Below are 19971 nucleotides of genomic sequence, written 5' to 3' on the forward strand. Positions count from 1 at the left end.
AAGAAACCTGATTTTGATACTGAAAATGTCACAACATAAAAATAGTTAAAATTAAGAAATGCTAATCAATAAGTTTGTTATTGCACATTTTATTTTTTATGTTTTCTTCTTATGACCATTCCCACAGGTGGTTCCAATTATATACATAATACCCCCATTTCTCACAAAGACCACAATTTTTTGGTTGTATGTTTGTTATCTTTAACATATGTTGACACTAGTTACTGCAGGCAAGACAGAGAAATTAAGTATTACAAAATTGGACATTATGAAATAGTGAAAACTAATAGAAAGACTTGCTCATACAGGGTGCGGCACTTAAATCTGGCCAAACTTCAACTTGAATTTCCCACCATGTTGTAGTTCCACCAGAGGTTGTGATTGGCATTCTTGAAAGCCATAGGTGTGTAGTACACCGTCAGAACCTGTGAGATGTTATGGACAAGTGTGAAGTACAACCGAAGAACCGCAATTATTGAAAGTCTTCATGTGCGGCGTTCACCCACTGAAATAGTTCGATTCTTCAGGTACCCGAGATCAATGATCTTGTGGTCAAGCATAATGGTTCGGAGAAGTCTGGGGGAGGTTCTGCTAACCCAGTGAGGAAAACTCATTCAAGGAAACACGTGTCACAAACAGTGGCAGTCATCGAAATGTCTCAGGCACTGATTTCGGAGGACCTGGAGCAATTGGTGAGGAAATTGGCTTCAGTATCAAACGTCAGTGAGCAAACAATGTGTCGGATGGCAGAGGAGGACCTCATATGAGCCATTTAGACTGAAACTGGCTCTCGGATAACACTGACATGTTCTGGTCAAAGGAATTCAGGCCCCCGAATACCCCAAATTTGAACACCGTTGATTACTATGTTTGGTGCATAGTCGAAAGAGTTACCAATAAGATGAGGCACCCTAATGTCACATATCTACACACTGCTATCAAAGCAGCATTCACGAGTATGAACAGCACTATTTTAAGGAGTCCATGCAATCGTTTCAGGCCAAGATTGGAGGTAGTCATTGCGGCTGAAGGGAGTTACAGTGAGTAATGTTACTCTTGAAAGATACTACTACTTATATGTGAACAGATTTTCAGTTTCATTTGTATTTTGTTTTAATAAATTTGTTTCTAAAAAAATGTTTCGTTTGTATGGATTTAAGTGCTGCACCATGTACAGCATAATGTATAGCTCAATAGCTTGCCAGGTGAGCCAGACCCGGACTGAATCCATGTGGTGTATTAACAACTGGGGCTCTCACACCAGCCAGCCTTAGTGTGCTTGACCTGTTTTCCATGCCCAATTAGGTAAATGTTGGGCTGGACCTCAAATTCCACCTCAGTAAATATGAAATACAAACAGTTAAAATAAGTTTGCACAATTCAAAGGAAAAAAAGATGGCACACATAGCTTCCCTCTCTTAGGTTAAAATGATGACTGGTGTAGGGAAGGGCATATGACAACAAAGTTAAATAATAAAATAAACTTTGCTAAATACAAAGTGAAAATAAATAGAGATGAAAAGTTAAGGTAACACTGAGAAGTTTATTGCATTAACAACTACCATTTTAAAATTTATGAGTCAATTTGTGAGAAATTGCTATCACAACAGTAACTGTGCCCTTAGAAATCTTTGCCACTAACAGTAGGTAACTTCCAATAAAATTAATATTAATGACAATGCAAAAAAGTCCTTTGAAATTGTTTCATAAAATGTTCAAGTTGCACATGTTCAATTAACATTTTTACCTATCTGTGACACATCATACTTTGCATCTACAGCACTAAGCAGATACGTGAATACAATAACTCATATCAAATATATAATTCACTATATGATGCCAAAAATCTAAAGCAAATGTACCTTTTGCAAAATCCACATACATGTTAAATAAAAATCCAGAAGTATATATTAATGAGTTGATCTGACAGAACTCCGTGTAAGGATACCTCTTCACGATCTGTATTTTAGCTATCATCCTGAGTGACTTAAATATCGACAGGTTATGGTGTCATCTGTCTTACTAAATTATTAAAAACAGGTTTATGAAAACCAATCCTACTTGACTAGAAAGTTGATAAGACACATTAGCAATGTCAGGTACTGTGAATTTCCCATGTGTATTTATCTTTACAAAATTTACATTGTGCTCTTTAATTGGAAACAGTATTATATCGATGATATATGTGCATATGGACACGAAGTGTATTTCTATTCTTGACACGGCGACCACATACTGTGCAAAGAAATGGTCCACGATCTGCTCCATGTGCATTCTTCACATGGACTGTCAAGTTGAATTTATTACAAAAACTACGGTGGCACAGTGCGCAGTCCAGTCTTCCTGATTCTGGAACGTAATGGATTCATTGCAGTCTTCAACTCCAAAGCCATTAGACAAAATGTGGTGAAAAAAAATAAGGTTATACATCATGAAATAATGAAATTCAGAAATTTAAGTCATTCTCACAGTGTTCCTGAATTATGAGATATGTTACAACAATTTACACAGCAATAAATTTTTAAAAAATGCAGCACAATTTTTAATTGTGCTTATTGTATTGAAACAATTCTGCACTTTAGTATAATAACCACACTAAGTAAGCAACACAGAGGGAGATACTAACTACTAAAACGCAGAAGTAAATTGTATAACTCCATTTTAGCCCTTAGAAATGGCTGTGAAACCGTGTGTGGAGGTTTTGTTTGTTGTAAAACAACAGTTGCTGCTGCCAGGTATTATTTTCCAATATTCACTTTTGGCACTTTGGAAATAAGTCCAATTATCAAGTGTGTTTTTCATGTTTTTTAAGACATTTTGAACATGATATTAACAGTGTGACACAAACATCAAATCTAAAAAAAGTCATAAAACTTCAAAAACATCCTTAATAATGGGAATTATCTGCTTGCCTCCTAGCCAACAATGCCATATGATCATTTCATTTAATTTCATCTGCTTCCAAACAGAAAATGTTATAACAGAACAAAGAAAACCATTGTATTACTATGTTGTGTCCATGTGTTAGAAGAGTTGTGTCAGAGACTGTACAGAATGTGCAACTATGCATCATATCAAATGAAACTTCCATAAAATAATGAAATGATAAGATGACAGATTATTACATCATTAAAAACTCTTTAACAATTCACAAAAATGTTGTTAATAAAGGCAAATCCATCCATGAAATGATAAGATGACAGATTATTATATCATTAAAAACTCTTTAACAATTCACAAAAATGTTGTTAATAAAGGCAAATCCATATTTTCACTTCCCATCACACTTCATGATGAATAACTATTCTTTGGCATTATGCTACCTAAGGATTTGGGGAGGTAATGGATGCCGCGCTCGATTTATGGAAAGAGGTCACTGTGACAGGGTTTCTAATTGAACACATCTGACAGCTGGCAGAGTTCCTCCTCAAATCCTTAGGTCCATCCCGAAACCTCTCTCCTAAGTCTCTGTCTCTGTCTGTCTGTCTGTCTCTCTCTCTCTCTCTCTCTCTCTCGCCCTCTTCGCTCCCACCTCTCCTGGCACCCCTACCTCTATGTGCTTTTTAAAGCTATTAAAATGAACACCCAGAATCCCCAATTGTGGTTGGTTAATGCGTCCCCAAAGAGAGAATCTCTGCTCTCATTAATGAACACCTACCTTCAGGCCATTTCATGTAACCTGCCATCCTATTATAAAAGCCACCAACCATTTCCTCCACTGACTCTTCACCATTCCTGTTCCTTTACCACTCATCACACAGCTCATCAATGTTGATGGTACCTCCCTCTACACTAACATCCCTGAAGACCATGGTGTCACCGCTACTGAACACTACCTTTCCCAACACCCAACTGACTCCATACCTTTAACCTAAACCACAACCTTCCTGGTCACTGTGAGCAGCTATACCATCACCCACAATTACTATTTCTTTGAAAGCATCACCTATAAACAAATATGTGTTACAGTGATAGGCATCTACATGGCACCACCTTATGCCAACCTACTCATTGGCCATCTGCAGAAATCCCTCCTAATCACTCAGAATCACAAACCCTCCCCTGGTTCAGATTTAGTAATGTCATATTTGTGATCTGGACTGAGGCTGAAGACACTCTCTTCACATTCCTCCAGATTCTCTACCACTTGCTTCACTGGATGGTCCTCAATCCAACAAGCCACCTTCCTCAATGTCGACCTTTACCTCAAGGATGGTTACATTAGGCCTTCACACCAAAACTACCAACCACCAACAATACTTCCATTTTGACAGCTGCCACCCATTTTGCACAAAGTTGTATCATACATATGGCCACCTGTAGTCACCTGTAGTGACAAGCAGCCCCTCTTCGAATATGACAAGTTTCTCACTTGGGCCTTTGCAGTCTGAAATTACTGTCCCACACCTGTCCAGAAAGAGATCTCCCATGTCTTGTCTCATCATTCACCTATAATTCTCCATATACCCACTGTCTGGCCACAAAGGAGCACTACTCTCATGACTCAGAACCATCTAAGTCTGGAGCAACTGAGTCACATTCTATACCATAGTTTCAACTACCTCTCATTGTGCCCTGCAATGAGAAATGTCCTCCCCACCCCTCCCACAGTTGTAGTCCGCTGCCCATCCAACCTACACAATATCCTTGACCATACCTACTTCTCCCCTGCTCCGAACCCCTTGTCTTGTGGCTCATATCCTTGCAATAGACCTAGATGCAAGACCTTCCCCATAAATCCCACCACTACCTACTCCAGAGCTGTGACCATGTGTCTCATATCCCATCAAAGGCATGACCATGTGTGAAATATGCCATGTGACTTACCAAGTAAGCTCCAGCCACTGAGCCATTTTCTACATGGACATGACCAACTAACAAACTGTCAGTCAGTCAGTTATCATCAAACTGTGGCCATCTCTACAACATATCCTTTGATTACATAGCCCAACCAGATCTCAATCTTTGCTAGTCTGTGTCTTCCACCTATCTAGTACCTATTCCCTTCTCTGCTCCCACTGCAGCACTACACACTTCTTCTATCATGCCAGTCTTCTCCCATTCTCAATTTGCCCTCCTCCTCCCCCTATTAAAATCAAATTTAAATCAGTCAACTGAGTGGCAGTCTGAAGTAAGCAGCTCATACACTGCATTAAACATTTCAAGGTAAGAAACCAGATGAGCACTAATACTACACCATGAAAAATTGTTCTTTAACAACATAAGCACTTTTGTTGCTTTTGGATTGCAGTAGGAATAAAGAATTAACTGACAAGGAATTCCAACGCAAGCTCATAGATTATAGTTCTCAAGTTACTTTTGATTCAGAGTACTAGTAGATTTAGGAAAGTGTGTGTGTGTGTGTGTGTGTGTGTCCTTCCTTTGGAATCAACAAATATCATGGAAATTGAGTAGAATGTAGCATTAAGAGAGAAAATGCATTATGTCACATATCACTTCTGAGTAGTTTTCTCTGCATGCAGTACTTAGAATTATTTCTTTTAGTACAAAATGCATTTTAAGCCCTGTGTGCTTGTGTTTAGGTACTTGATCAGTGTAAATATTTTTCTAGTATTCTGGCCTGAGATGCTGGAGTTGGTAGTCATGTGTGCATGAGGTGTGCTTGCTTGCTTGCTTGTGTGTGTGTGTGTGTGTGTTTTACTGACGAAAGCTGTGGCCGAAAGTTTTATGTGACTGTCTTTTAATTGTGCCTGTCTGCAACTTGATATAGCTTCTTGTGGTTAGTAGCATTCTGCCTTCTCCTACATTGTTGATATTCTTATCTGGAGTTTCCACTGTCTGATATATATATTTTACGTTAATACTTTTCCTGTTGGGATTAACAGGAATATTATAAGGAGGCATACTATAACTACAATTTTTACAAAACTAAGACAAGATGTAAAAATAACTTTCTGTTCCCAGTGGCAGTTTTTAAGAATATATATACACTCCTGGAAATTAAAATAAGAACACCGTGAATTCATTGTCCCAGGAAGGGGAAACTTTATTGACACATTCCTGGGGTCAGATACATCACATGATCACACTGACAGAACCACAGGCACATAGACACAGGCAACAGAGCATGCACAATGTCGGCACTAGTACAGTGTATATCCACCTTTTGCAGCAATGCAGGCTGCTGTTCTCCCATGGAGATGATCGTAGAGATGCTGGATGTAGTCCTGTGGAATGGCTTGCCATGCCATTTCCACCTGGCGCCTCAGTTGGACCAGCGTTCGTGCTGGACGTGCAGACCGCGTGAGACGACGCTTCATCCAGTCCCAAACATGCTCAATGGGGGACAGATCCGGAGATCTCGCTGGCCAGGGTAGTTGACTTACACCTTCTAGAGCACGTTGGGTGGCACGGGATACATGCGGACGTGCATTGTCCTGTTGGAACAGCAAGTTCCCTTGCCGGTCTAGGAATGGTAGAACGATGGGTTCGATGACGGTTTGGATGTACCGTGCACTATTCAGTGTCCCCTCGACGATCACCAGTGGTGTACGGCCAGTGTAGGAGATTGCTCCCCACACCATGATGCCGGGTGTTGGCCCTGTGTGCCTCGGTCGTATGCAGTCCTGATTGTGGCGCTCACCTGCACGGCGCCAAACACGCATACGACCATCATTGGCACCAAGGCAGAAGCGACTCTCATTGCTGAAGCCGACACGTCTCCATTCGTCCCTCCATTCACGCCTGTCGCGACACCACTGGAGGCGGGCTGCATGATGTTGGGGCGTGAGCGGAAGACGGCCTACCGGTGTGCAGGACCGTAGCCCAGCTTCATGGAGACGGTTGCGAATGGTCCTCGCCGATACCCCAGGAGCAACAGTGTCCCTAATTTGCTGGGAAGTGGCGGTGCGGTCCCCTACGGCACTGCGTAGGATCCTACGGTCTTGGCGTGCATCCGTGCGTCGCTGCGGTCCGGTCCCAGGTCGACGGGCACGTGCACCTTCCGCCGACCACTGGCGACAACATCGACGTACTGTGGAGACCTCACGCCCCACGTGTTGAGCAATTCGCCGGTACGTCCACCCGGCCTCCCGCATGCCCACTATACGCCCTCGCTCAAAGTCCGTCAACTGCACATACGGTTCACGTCCACGCTGTCGCGGCATGCTACCAGTGTTAAAGACTGCGATGGAGCTCCGTATGCCACGGCAAACTGGCTGACACTGACGGCGGCGGTGCACAAATGCTGCGCAGCTAGCGCCATTCGACGGCCAACACCGCGGTTCCTGGTGTGTCCGCTGTGCCGTGCGTGTGATCATTGCTTGTACAGCCCTCTCGCAGTGTCCGGAGCAACTATGGTGGGTCTGACACACCGGTGTCAATGTGTTCTTTTTTCCATTTCCAGGAATATATATATGAGGGAAACATTCCACGTAGGAAAAATATATCTAAAAACAAAGATGATGTGACTTACCAACCTGTCGACCTGCCAGCACTTTCATTTGGTAAGTCACATCATCTTTATATATATAGGGAAACATTCCACGTGGGAAAAATATATCTAAAAACGAAGATGATGTGACTTACCAAACGAAAGCGCTGGCACGTCGATAGACACACAAACAAACAGAAACATACACACAAAATCCAAGCTTTAGCAACCAACGGTTGCTTCATCAGGAGAGAGGGAAGGAGAGGGAAAGACGAAAGGATGTGGGTTTTAAGGGAGAGGGTAAGGAGTCATTCCAATCCCGGGAGCGGAAAGACTTAACTTCGGGGGAAAAGAGGACGGGTATACACTCGCACACACACACATATCCATCCACACAAGCCTTTGAATATGTCAACTTTCATTTCAAATGAGATCCATCCTTCATGAAATACTCCCCACTCCACCAAGAGTGTCTTTTCGCCGTCCACCTAACCTTCGTAACCTCTTAGTTCATCCCTATGAAACCCCAAACCACCTTCCCTACCCTCTGGCTCCTACCCTTGTAACCGCCCCAGGTGTAAAACCTGTCCCATGCACCCTCCCACCACCACCTACTCCAGTCCTGTAACCCGGAAGGTGTACACGATCAAAGGCAGAGCCACGTGTGAAAGCACCCACGTGATTTACCAACTGACCTGCCTACACTGTGAAGCTTTCTATGTGGGAATGACCAGCAACAAACTGTCCATTCGCATGAATGGACACAGGCAGACAGTGTTTGTTGGTAATGAGTATCACCCTGCGGCTAAACATGCCTTGGTGCACAGCCAGCACATCTTGGCACAGTGTTACACCGTCCGGGTTATCTGGATACTTCCCACTAACACCAACCTGTCAGAACTCTGGAGATGGGAACTTGCCCTTCAGTATATCCTCTCTTCTCGTTATCCGCCAGGCCTCAATCTCCGCTAATTTCAATTTGCCACCGCTCATACCTCACCTGTGTTTCAACAACATCTTTGCCTCTGTACTTCCGCCTTGACTGACATCTCTGCCCAAACTCTCTGCCTTTACAAATGTCTGCCTGTGTCTGTGTATGTGCGGATGGATGTGTGAGTGTGTGTGTGTGTGTGTGTGTGTGTGTGTGCACGAGTGTATACCTGTCCTTTTTTCCCCCTAAGGTAAGTCTTTCCGCTCCCAGGATTGGAATGACTCCTTACCCTCTCCCTTAAAACCCACATCCTTTCATCTTTCCCTCTCCTTCCCTCTTTCCTGACGAAGCAACCGTTGGTTGCGAAAGCTTGAATTTAGTGTGTATGTTTGTGTTAGTTTGTGTGTCTATCGACCTGCCAGCACTTTCGTTTGGTAAGTCACATCATCTTTATATATATATATATATATATATATATATATATATATATATATATATATATATATATATTCATCTCACTGCATACTAGTAAACAAAATGCAAACAAGTCAATGAATATCCAAATGTAAAGATGTTACAATTTGTCATATAAGCATTTGTTTTTATTTCTAATATGATACAAAGATGTTACATTATTATTTATGCACAGGTATCCTTTGCAAGACAATTATTTGTGTGGATATTAAATGTGCTTATGTTGTGAAATTGTTACAACTATTAAATATTTATTTCCTTAGGAAAAAAATAAACTTTTGAAATTCCTGAAAATGCTGTGGCTGTTAAACACTGTTATTCATTTAACACATTTTTAGAATTTTTCTATGTGACAGTATTTCTAATTGTTCTAGCAGATCAAGTTTTTTACACCTAATTTCCCTGTGGAGTACAGTTCGCCTGTTGTGGATGTCATTTAGAGTGAACCTATTCAGGTGAATATTGTTAGTTGTTGAGAATTTATCAAAGTGGTTTAGACAACCATCATTGTGGTTTTTGTATCATATATGAAAAGTTCTTCCTATTTTGTCTCCATATGACACAGGGTCTATTACACTGTAATACAAGCTGGTCAAAAACTGTCTGAAAAGCTTGTTAGGGCCTTGCAGGGTAGGTTGTGCAGAGAAGTAATCATTAAGGAAAAAAAAGAAAAATTCTATACTTTGCAACATTTCTGAGTCAATTAGCACTGAAGTTAGCCAATCAAGCCATTGTGCATGCAAATTTAAGAAGCCAGCCCAATACAATTAGTGTCAGTTGCGTGCGTGATAGTGCATGAGACTGCTCAGCCTTTCACTCAGGTTCGATCCCTACCACTGTCCCATGCCAATTTTTGTAGCTCTTTCTTGTTCAGGTTTAGGAAACTGAATGAAGAACATACTTGGTGATTGTGTGCACACAATGATCTGACTGCCTAACTTCAATTCCAATTAACTTGGAAATGGTGCAACATATTGAATTTTTTTTTTTCTTAACATCACAACTTACCCTGCGATACCCTTCAAAGCAGACTATTTCTGACCACCTTGTATATATTCCACTGTGTTTTATTATTGGGGTGTTTATGTCTTCTGTGTGAGGTAAATGACATCCCAAGTTTGTTGTTTATGGGAAAAGGCATTTTTATATTGGTATTTCTAAAATAAGTTGGCATTTTTTAATTTTTTTTTTATTTACTGTGTACTCATCTTTCACTGCCATTGATATTTCTTGTGTTAGTGGTTTCAGTTTGAAAGGTAATGTGTGGTGCTCATGTTCATAATGGTTCTAAATGCAGCATGCTTGTGTGTGTGTTTGAATGGTGTGATGAAAACATAATTACTGAACTGAACCATGTTCCCTAAAATGCTTAAGCAATGTGATCCTGCCATATGGCAAACACATAAAATGTTGCACACTGATGAACACCAATGCCCCCAAACACATATAAACACCAAAAAATCTACAAACCTGACTGCACACATTTTGTCAATTCCAAAAAAATACATCAGCATGCAAACATTCTCAACTATTAAATAATATCCTCAGGGAACCTTACATTTTCAAATTCACATATCCAATAAAATCGAGAAATGGAAAATCAAGGATGGAATAATGACAATGGTCTGATCTCGGCAGCCAGAGACAGTGGTCATGTGTGCGCGAGCTGTGTTTGCGCGAATGTGTGTATGTTGTTTATTTCAGAAGAAGGCCTTTTTGTCGAAAGATAACATGTTTTAGTAATCTTTCTGTTGTGCCTGTCTGCAACTCAACATTTCTGTTATTTCATGAGTAGCAACCTATCCTTTTCATACAATTTTCATATTCAGTAAAAAATACACAATAGTTAACAACTTTCATCAGAGATAAAAAAATCCCCAAATAGAAGATAGATTTGCCTCATTTGACATTATTAATCTGTTCACAAATGTACCTGTCAAATAGAAAACAGAAATTGTGACAAAATTCTTATCAAACACAGGAAATTGATCTTGCCGGAGATTTCAGAGTCAGTCCATTTACTTGAACTATTACTGTTTCATAACTATTTCTCATTTAATGATAAGATCTGTCAACAAGAAGTAGTCTCATCAAATGTTTGACAACATGGTGAGCCTCCTGACTGACACATTCATCAACCACTCAGAAAATAAAATTTTTAAAGGGAAAGACAAACTTACTGATGGTGGTGGTGGTGGTGGTGGTTAGTGTTTAACGTCCCGTCGACAACGAGGTCATTAGAGACGGAGCGCAAGCTCGGTTTTGGGAAGGATTGGGAAGGAAGTCGGCCGTGCCCTTTCGAAGGAACCATCCCGGCATTTGCCTGAAACGATTTAGGGAAATCACGGAAAACCTAAATCAGGATGGCTGGAGACGGGAGAACTTACTGAAAAAATAGTTTTTTGCAGGAGCTATGTCGATGACACTCTACTCCTATTTGATGCTACAAAAATGAACTTGATGAACTTCTTGCATTATAATTCACTCCATGTCTGGCCTCAGGAACCAGAGACCGTGGTCGTGTGTGTGTGTGTGTGATCTATATGAAACCAACCTACACTGATGTCACAACATCCAACTCATCACACCATCCAAAGATATATAAGTAAGCTGCATTTAGATCCATTCTGAACAGGGGCACACACATCACATTTAAAACTGTAAAACTAACACAAGAAATGTCAGTAGCAGTGAAAGATGAGTACACAGTTAACAACTGACAAACTGCCCAACAGAATAGAGGCCTATAAAAGCACAACAGGAAAAACACTTGACAACAAAAAATGTTCACAGGCATTCCCTACTTAGGCACAATGTCACAAAAAATTGCCAACTCACTGAGAAATACCACTGTAAACCTAGCTTTCTCCACATTAACTTGGGCCACATGCAGTAAACATAAACACCCTGATAATTAACACCGTGAATTATATAAATTACAGTGTAACAGGTATTCCTGCACTGTGCATAAATAAAAGAAAAAGCACTTTCCACACACACTACAAAGAGTACACAGATGCTTTCAGGCTCAACCACAAATCCTCAGCAGCCCACAGTATGTACCTCAACAAACACAAGCTAGATGACATCCACAACAGCCTAACTGTACTCCTCCAAAAAAAATAATGGTAGAACACAATATGCTAGAACAAATTGAAATACTGTCACACAGAGAAACATTTCTGAAAATGTATTAAATGAAAACACAGTTTAACAGCCACCACTTTTTCACCAAGTTTATTTTTTTTGCTAAAAAAACAAGTATTTAATGGTTGTAACTATTTCATAATATATTATCACATCTGATGTCTGCACAAAAAATTGTTTTACAAATGACATCTATGTGTAAATAATAATGTAACGTCTTTGTATCATCACCTACAACACCTGTGTATACCTGGAAATGTTAACGTCTTTATATCTGGATATTCAGTGACCTTTTTGCATTTTGTATACAAATGTACTGTAAGGTGAAAAATGTGTTTAAGTGAACGAGGTGCCCCAGAAGGCGTGATCAATATTCAGGGAGATGACGGCAATGGTCATATGAAGCAAAAAGTCCAGGAAAAATGGGCTCTAAAATGCATAACTTAAGAGCTATGAGCTCTTCTTCATATTCAGTACTTACTGTGACATGAATCTCTTTTACTGCAAGTGTTTTGCTTTCCATATTTTTGGAGGGTGTAGTATAGATCGAAACAAGAAAAAAAGTCCAGCAAATGTGGGCTCTAAAGTGCAATTCTGAAGAGCTATGAGCATTTGTTTATCTTCATTACTGTGAAACACATCACTTTTACTGAATAATGAATACTAACCATTTCTCCTCAGGCAGCTTGTATAAATATGTCTCCACACATCCTGCTTGAAAATCATGTTACCGCCACTGGATATAGTAATTTATGGGTTTTGTATTAGTTTTTTTAAATTGTAGTCATTATGTGCCTCCTTGTTATATACCTATATACTCTTCAACAGGATCAGTAATAACCTAAATTCAAAAAGATGAAGTAGATTGAACAAGCACCCGAAGATGAAACCAAACTCACAATCTGAGACTGGAGGCAGTTGGTTTTCTTTCTTACGAAAGTAATACAGTTGCGAAAGCAATACTGACAGCAATGGACAAAATTGAGTTTAATCAATTCTTTTTTTCCAAATCAAGAACAACAACTAGGTATTAATCAATAAAATAATAGTAAACTAATGCAGTCTACTGTAGATGTATTCCACTTTTAGTTTTAATGTTCAAGTTTCTAAGTCTAAAACAACAGTTGATCTCATCTTATGCACTTCAACAATTTAATATTAACTTTAATTTTTCAACAATGAAATCAGAACATTGGTTGTTTTACCACTGCAGTAAATAACCAGCTTTGTTTCAATGGCTGTTATGTGTTTATAATTTTCTATCACTCTTCAAGAACAGAAGACTTCTTTTGGGGTAACTGTAAATATTAGGCCAGCAATCTGTATCGGCTAAACATTTTTTTTTTCTTTTTTAGCAAGAAACTGCATTGGCTTTTTTAGAATAAATTTCCCATTTACACAATGAAAAATTTGAAGCACGTATTCGATCATAGAACTTAGTAGACGATAGCAAGTCTAAAATTTCTTCTTAGAACTTGGTGGAATATTCTAGAATCACTTAAACATACTCTTAAAATGATAGTTAAAGTACTTGTAAGTTGTTTATCCAAGAACACAATTTTTGCCTACATTTTATAACCTTTTTTATCTTACTCAGCACATGGCCATGTAACCTAAAACCCAACACTGTTACTGTTCGAACACTTTACTGATTAACATACAATAAGAAATATAAAAATGTTACACAATAAAATAATAAAATGGTTTCTCAAGACAATCTATACATCAATCAAAATTCTATATTTCTGTCTTAACTTAGCATTTCACTTCTGCATACCTGCAAACAAAAATCATGCTTCAAATCACAAATAGATGTAGTAGGCAGCAACTCATCCTGAAGCTACCATGTTGATGAGGATAACATATTATTTTGGACATTAATTTACATTACAAGCTTTTCATTTGATATCCGTAATGTTTTACAACTGTCTTAACTTTCTTTTTCAATTTAAAGAAAAAATGTAGTCACTGATAGCAACATTTCAGTTACGGATCAACCCTGAAGTCAATAAGAGTAAAGTAAAATACTGTCAATATTTTAAACTGAAACAGGAGAACACAAATCAATAATTGTAATGAGTAATTTTTAAAAATAAAAGTTAGCCTCTATTTCCATCTGCAGATCTGAAAACACATACAGCTAGCTATAAACGGGTGTAGATAGTTATACAATTTTTCTTCACAAAGAAAATAATCACATACTTTTCATAGTAATTTTGTGATATATCAACAGTTCTCCTGTGTTGAATGCAGCTTCACAACTCTGAACTCCTTCACTATTAAGGTATATGTCTAAATTATTCCTTTGGGTGTACTACCTACCCACCAGAAACAGTTACAGCTGCTATGATAAAGTGCTCAACATAACAATAAGTATCCTACCATTTGTGAAAGAAGATCACTGCTGCGACAATGATGTTTGTGGACAGAAGAGGGTTGCACACAATAACAATGGCCAATGCAAGGAATAAGCACAGTCTGTCTGGACGATCATAATGACCTGGACATTTTTGTTACAAGTGTTAGTTTGATGCAACAGCATGGTAACAGATGTGAACCTGACTATCAAGGTAACTAATGTTCTATCGTGTGAGCTGGACTGGTGGCTCACAGACTCTGCACCAATTACTATTGTCCACAAACCACAAATGCCTCAGTCTGCAACGGGCAGCAGAACACCGTATTGGATGTGTAGAGTGACAGTTTTCGAATTGTTCTCTCCTAAATCTGTCATTAGGTAAAAGGCTGCTAGAATGGTGACTGCTTTCTGAGAGAGTGTGATGATCTGGGCTGCCACAAGATAAGTCATACAATCTAAACTTTGAAGTTGTAATGCCGGAAATGCATGTCCTCCTATTTCCATCTATTGCACTGCAAATTTTTTTCCTTATTTTGTTACCTGAAGATATAACATTTCTGTGTCTTTGTATATTGTAATTGTTTTACTATTTGTATATATATGCATTTATGTCGATGTATAATTGTTTTGTTTTGTGAATATTATTTGTATTTATACGCTGGGTTTAGTCTAGGGAAAACTATACTATCGAACGAATACATCGATAGGTCGTGTGGAGAACGAAAGTGTTTAGGATCTTTGGTAGTGTTAACTCTGTCGCGTGGAGCGCGGGCAGAGAGGGTCTGGCTGGGGTAGTGCAGTGGAGCAGGTGTGTTGTGTGAAACTCCCACGAGTTGCCGCGCGTTCGGGGTTTGGCAGCATGTAATTGTGCTCGACTTGCTATGTTAGTTTCTGACACTGTGTGGCGGACGGGAAACATTAGCTGATGCACACCAAGAGCCCGTTTCGGCCAGTGACCGTGTCGAGAAGAACATCCAGCTTCTGCAACAGCGACGGCCGACAATGAGTGACTGTCGCCACCTCCTCGATGACCGACTTCAAACCTTCAATCAACCAACAAGGAAGACTGAAAGCACGTAAAGTTTTAGAACTGTATGGCAGACCTCAGGGGCTTTTCAAACTGTTCCATTTTCATAACTAAATTACAGCAACGTAGCATGAACCTTTGTTGCTCATTGTCCCAATTGCATTACCAAGCAGGGTCCCTTCCTTTTCCGGAATGAACGCCAGCATCATTCGATTTCACTGCTTTAATTTCAAAGTTCAGTTAAGGTATTCATAGCTGGCTACAATATTTAGATTACACAAGCACAAATTAAGAGTGCGAGTTTTGCTACTGTATTTTAGCTTACCTGTGACTGCAGCTGAGCTCGGTACATACTAAATTTTACTATTGTTAATTGTTCATAATCATTTAATTCAAGTTCAAAGTTAAATCTCTTATTTCTAAATTGCGTAGATTCAAGTAGCTTTTGAAATGATTGTTGAGATAGTCCAAGACTAACCGTATTTTACTGAATTTCGATGTGCTTCAGAAACAAAGCTTACTATTAATTTCAGTCACTAAATTAACTTTCAATTTTCCGGTTTTATCAATTCTTTTGCTAAATTAAGTCAGAGTGTAGCGAAATTTATTACTTCTGACAAACTTTCAGTTTTCACACTACACGTGTCAACCTTCAGTTGCCACGCTTCTAGTGCTAATTATATGTGTAATAACCTTTCTTTTCCAGTTACTATAGTAATTGTCCATAGGACTGGCTACCATTATTTCCCCCAAATTTCAAATATCTAATTACCGCTAGTTAACTGTTAACGTAACGGCCGCACATTTACTTTCTTTATTAACTTCACCCCTTTTCAAAATTAATTTCCACCAGTTTCATTTGCATTTTTCCTTTCATTTAGATGTAACCCTTTCCTCCCTCTTTACCGACAGATTAACTTCGGTGACGATTGCTTTTCCCAAATTTCCATTAGGTACACGCGGTTTAATTTTTCACTGTCATTAAGGACGATAAGTGAGGGGGAGGTTACAAAGTATCAAAAGCAATGCAAACCATTAACTTATGGTTGGTTGCATGTATAGGGCAATCAAAATTGAAGATTTGTACAAAACTAACATAAATTGAGGCAAACGTAGTTAAAACTGTTCTCTAAACGGTAAAACACGGAAATGAATTCTGGCCCACACTACTCCATTCTCATCCAATTGCAGTCACACCTTCAGACAGAAACGCAAAATCAGTCTATACATCAAGATGGTTTAACAGCCAAACAACTTGTTCTAATGGTACCCTGCCAATGAGTTCTCTTCAAATGTCATATATTTAACATGTCTTGAATATGTTTTGGTGGCAACATGTTTCAGAATGGCCAAGCAACCATAGTTGCTGCTTTGTGAATTCTCAGGCAAACCACATGGAGGGGGCATTGCTAAAAACATATTTAGGTCCTCTTTGATGTCCTGTCATCACTGTAAGGGGTTCTAGTTACAGTTCACTGTGGGTTAGCATCAGTCAGAGATGATATACAGTAATGTAATCTTTTATCTGCATAGAGTTGTGCACCTAATCTATAGCATGAAGTCTATTTCAGTTACATATGTTATTCTAGGTGATATTTTTCACAAGTGTATCAATAGGGTTATACTGAATTGACAAGTTTCACCAAACAGATCTTGTTAAACATCTTCATAAAACGGGTAAAAAATAAAATAAATAAATAAAAATAAATTACAGTTTTGTCCGATTTCCTTACATGGATATTTTTTTCAAAATGTTCATGAATGTAATGTACTCAAGAACAGTCACATTTCAGCAGAAAAGTTGTGCAGAAAAATTTGAACAGAACTGGAAGGAGAGAAAATTTTATTGCTTTGGGAGAATATCATGAAGTGAGATTCACAAGCTTCAGTTTTGGGTTCACTCTCATTCCTTATATAGGGAATGATTCAATTACCATACATCGAGCAACTTTTGTAATTTTTGAAGATATCCCACCTGTTATAATTACTGCTGTTAGACAAAAAGTGACAGAGGAATTTGTAAAAATCAAACAATAGGAAATCAGGGATGAAATAACATCAATATAAAATTACTCAGCAAACTGATGAGGCACTGACAGAGGACAGGTGTATTGAAAGTACTTTCAATGTGCCTGTCTGATACTCAACACCTACTCATTGTGTGAGCAACAAATTATCCTATTTCATATAGAAGAAGTTGTTAAAGTTTTTCTAATAATAATTGTCTCATCCTTAATTTTGAAAACTTCACATAACATTTTATTATGTACAAAAATAGAACATCATCAACCATTAATGCAGCATGTGTACAGAAACAATAAACTGGATAGAAAGTTCCAAATTACTGGTGTATATATCGATGAAAACTTAAAATGGAATAAATATATTACTGAGCTACTGCAATTATAAAGTTAAGCCACTTCTGCTATTTTTCGAAAGAAACAAGTCAACATCTTAAGACATTTATTTCCACTCATTAATTCCTTGAGGAATAACATCAATTACAAAAAACTACTCATACAAAAGCCAACAAATAGCTCATAACAACCCAACGAGACTTGAGAAGAATAATGATGCCCACAGTTACAACACTAGAAAAATAGATGGCTGATTTACTCTTTACTAATACTAGTTCAAAAAACAAATGGAACAAGCAGCCAAAAAATTCTTTGCTCGTATGTCCAACAACTTAGTCTGTGAAAGCAGTTGTAATATACAGTGGTGCTGCTGTAATTTTTGCACAGCATTTCTTGTGTACATGATGACCATCCAGCTGTCCACCCAAATTAATGGCCACCACCATACTGTGGCCCAGAGTGAAGTTGACCACCCACAATTTATCAGTAACTAATGCCTTAACCATATAGTGAGTAGTTACTCTTACTCCCTTTACATTTATATTCCATCAAGAACTTTACATTACCATAAATGAATCTGCAGACAGAATGTGGTTGAAGAGCACTGAGACCGAGCGAGGTGGCGCAGTGGTAGGACACTGGACTCGCATTCGGGAGGACGACGGTTCAATCCCGCGTCCGGCCATCCTGATTTAGGTTTTCCGTGATTTCCCTAGATCACTTCAGGCAAATGCCGAGATGGTTCCTTTGAAAGGGTACGGCCGACTTCCTTCCCCATCCTTCCCTAATCCGAGCTTGTGCTCCGTCTCTAATGACCTCGTTGTCGACAGGACGTTAAACACCAATATCCTCCTCCTCCTCCAAGAGCACTGAGAGGAATGAACAAACTTTCATGAGAAAGGAGCACTTTGGCCACAAATTTCTGATCTTCAGTGGCATTTTGAAGTGTCAAGACACAAACAGAAGTAATTTAAACTACCCTCCTATGCTGTATGCACAGTGATTTTCATAGGTAAAATAGACCACCTCACATTTCAAGCATGAAATGGTGGGTAAAATTCGATAGTCTATGGCCTATTTCCCTCCTCATATGTATCCAACTGAAACTTTTACTCCATCCAAGTTAAGAAATATCTTTCTTTTTTCATAATCATAATCTTCATCATCATCATCAGCAGCAGCAGCTGCCGCTGCCTTCTGACGCCCACTGCTGCATAAAGGCCTCTGCCATATTTTTTCAATACTGCTCCCCATATCTGGGCCCCATCACATTTTACCATTATCAATATGTGGCTTGTGGGCACACACTCTTGTCAAATGAGAATATCAGTGACACTAAGAATGAGAACTTTTTATGGAACTAAAACACAACTATATTGAAAAATAAAGGTTTTTAGAAAAATATTATTTCTAGATTTTCATACTAGCAACTTGACAACCCTTCTTTCATATTAACATTGTGTCATGATAATTAGGAATATGAATGAACCTAAATGAATTGGCAGTGAAAGAAGGAAACAAAGAAACAAAACTTAAAATCACAATGATGTGTTAACTGCAATTTAAAATCATGCATAGTTTCTAAACCATTATTTCACTCTCTGCACTCTTTTATTACAAAGAGAAAGAAACAATATATATCAAACAATGAAAAACAGACCACAAAACATTCCCCTCCAGACACATTTACTGTCTTTCTTTAGTTGACTGGCAAGAAATTAAGTAATTCTAGAGAGAAACTGAAATGACCTATGATTTTACTTGGATTACACACGATTTTACCTAGTTTAAAAGATAATGGAGGACTAGCGTGATTCTGATTATTTGGGATGCGACTCTGAGGAACATATGTGAAGAATGTAACCAACAAAATCATAAAAAGACCAATTCTGGCATGATTAAAGCTTGTAACGAAGAAACACATAAATGAAAAACTGAAACTACTTCACCTTTAACAAGACATTCATTTATTCACATAAATTTATTTTGTACAAAAAGTTAAGCTGGATTCTAATTAACACTATTTGGAATCATCTGTATCTGACAATGTATGATTTCCTAATGATATCATCACACATATGGGTCTGTCAGTTGTGCATGTTTGTGATGATATTGGTTTATATGAGTACACAAGCTGTTTGATGTTTTGAATATTTTACCACAGAGTTTGCAAGGAATATGTTGATTAGGTAGGTGCACATCCTTTATGTGCCTCCTTAAGTTTGTCTTGCGCACCACTTTACCACAGACATGGCAAGCTGCATCTTCAGTGAACTTGCCTGA

The 19971-nt window shown here is 38.7% G+C and overlaps 1 protein-coding gene across 4 annotated transcripts in view; it reads right to left on the reverse strand.

Annotated features, from left to right (window-relative positions):
* The window catches only part of LOC126259293 (broad-complex core protein isoforms 1/2/3/4/5-like), a 344638-nt gene that overhangs the window by 103725 nt on the left and 220942 nt on the right, over window positions 1–19971 (reverse strand). The window contains exon 7 of one of the 4 annotated variants that reach the window (XM_049956000.1): window positions 19713–19967. The exons of the other annotated variants lie outside the window; for them this stretch is intronic. Within the exon in view, the coding sequence (XP_049811957.1) occupies window positions 19759–19967 (209 nt within the window). The 3' untranslated portion in view covers window positions 19713–19758. Of the gene's footprint in view, window positions 1–19712; window positions 19968–19971 lie in introns of those variants that run through there. 4 annotated transcript variants of the gene reach the window in all.

This window comes from Schistocerca nitens, chromosome 1 (assembly GCF_023898315.1).
Source record: "Schistocerca nitens isolate TAMUIC-IGC-003100 chromosome 1, iqSchNite1.1, whole genome shotgun sequence".
Classification (NCBI taxonomy): Eukaryota; Metazoa; Arthropoda; class Insecta; order Orthoptera; family Acrididae; genus Schistocerca; species Schistocerca nitens.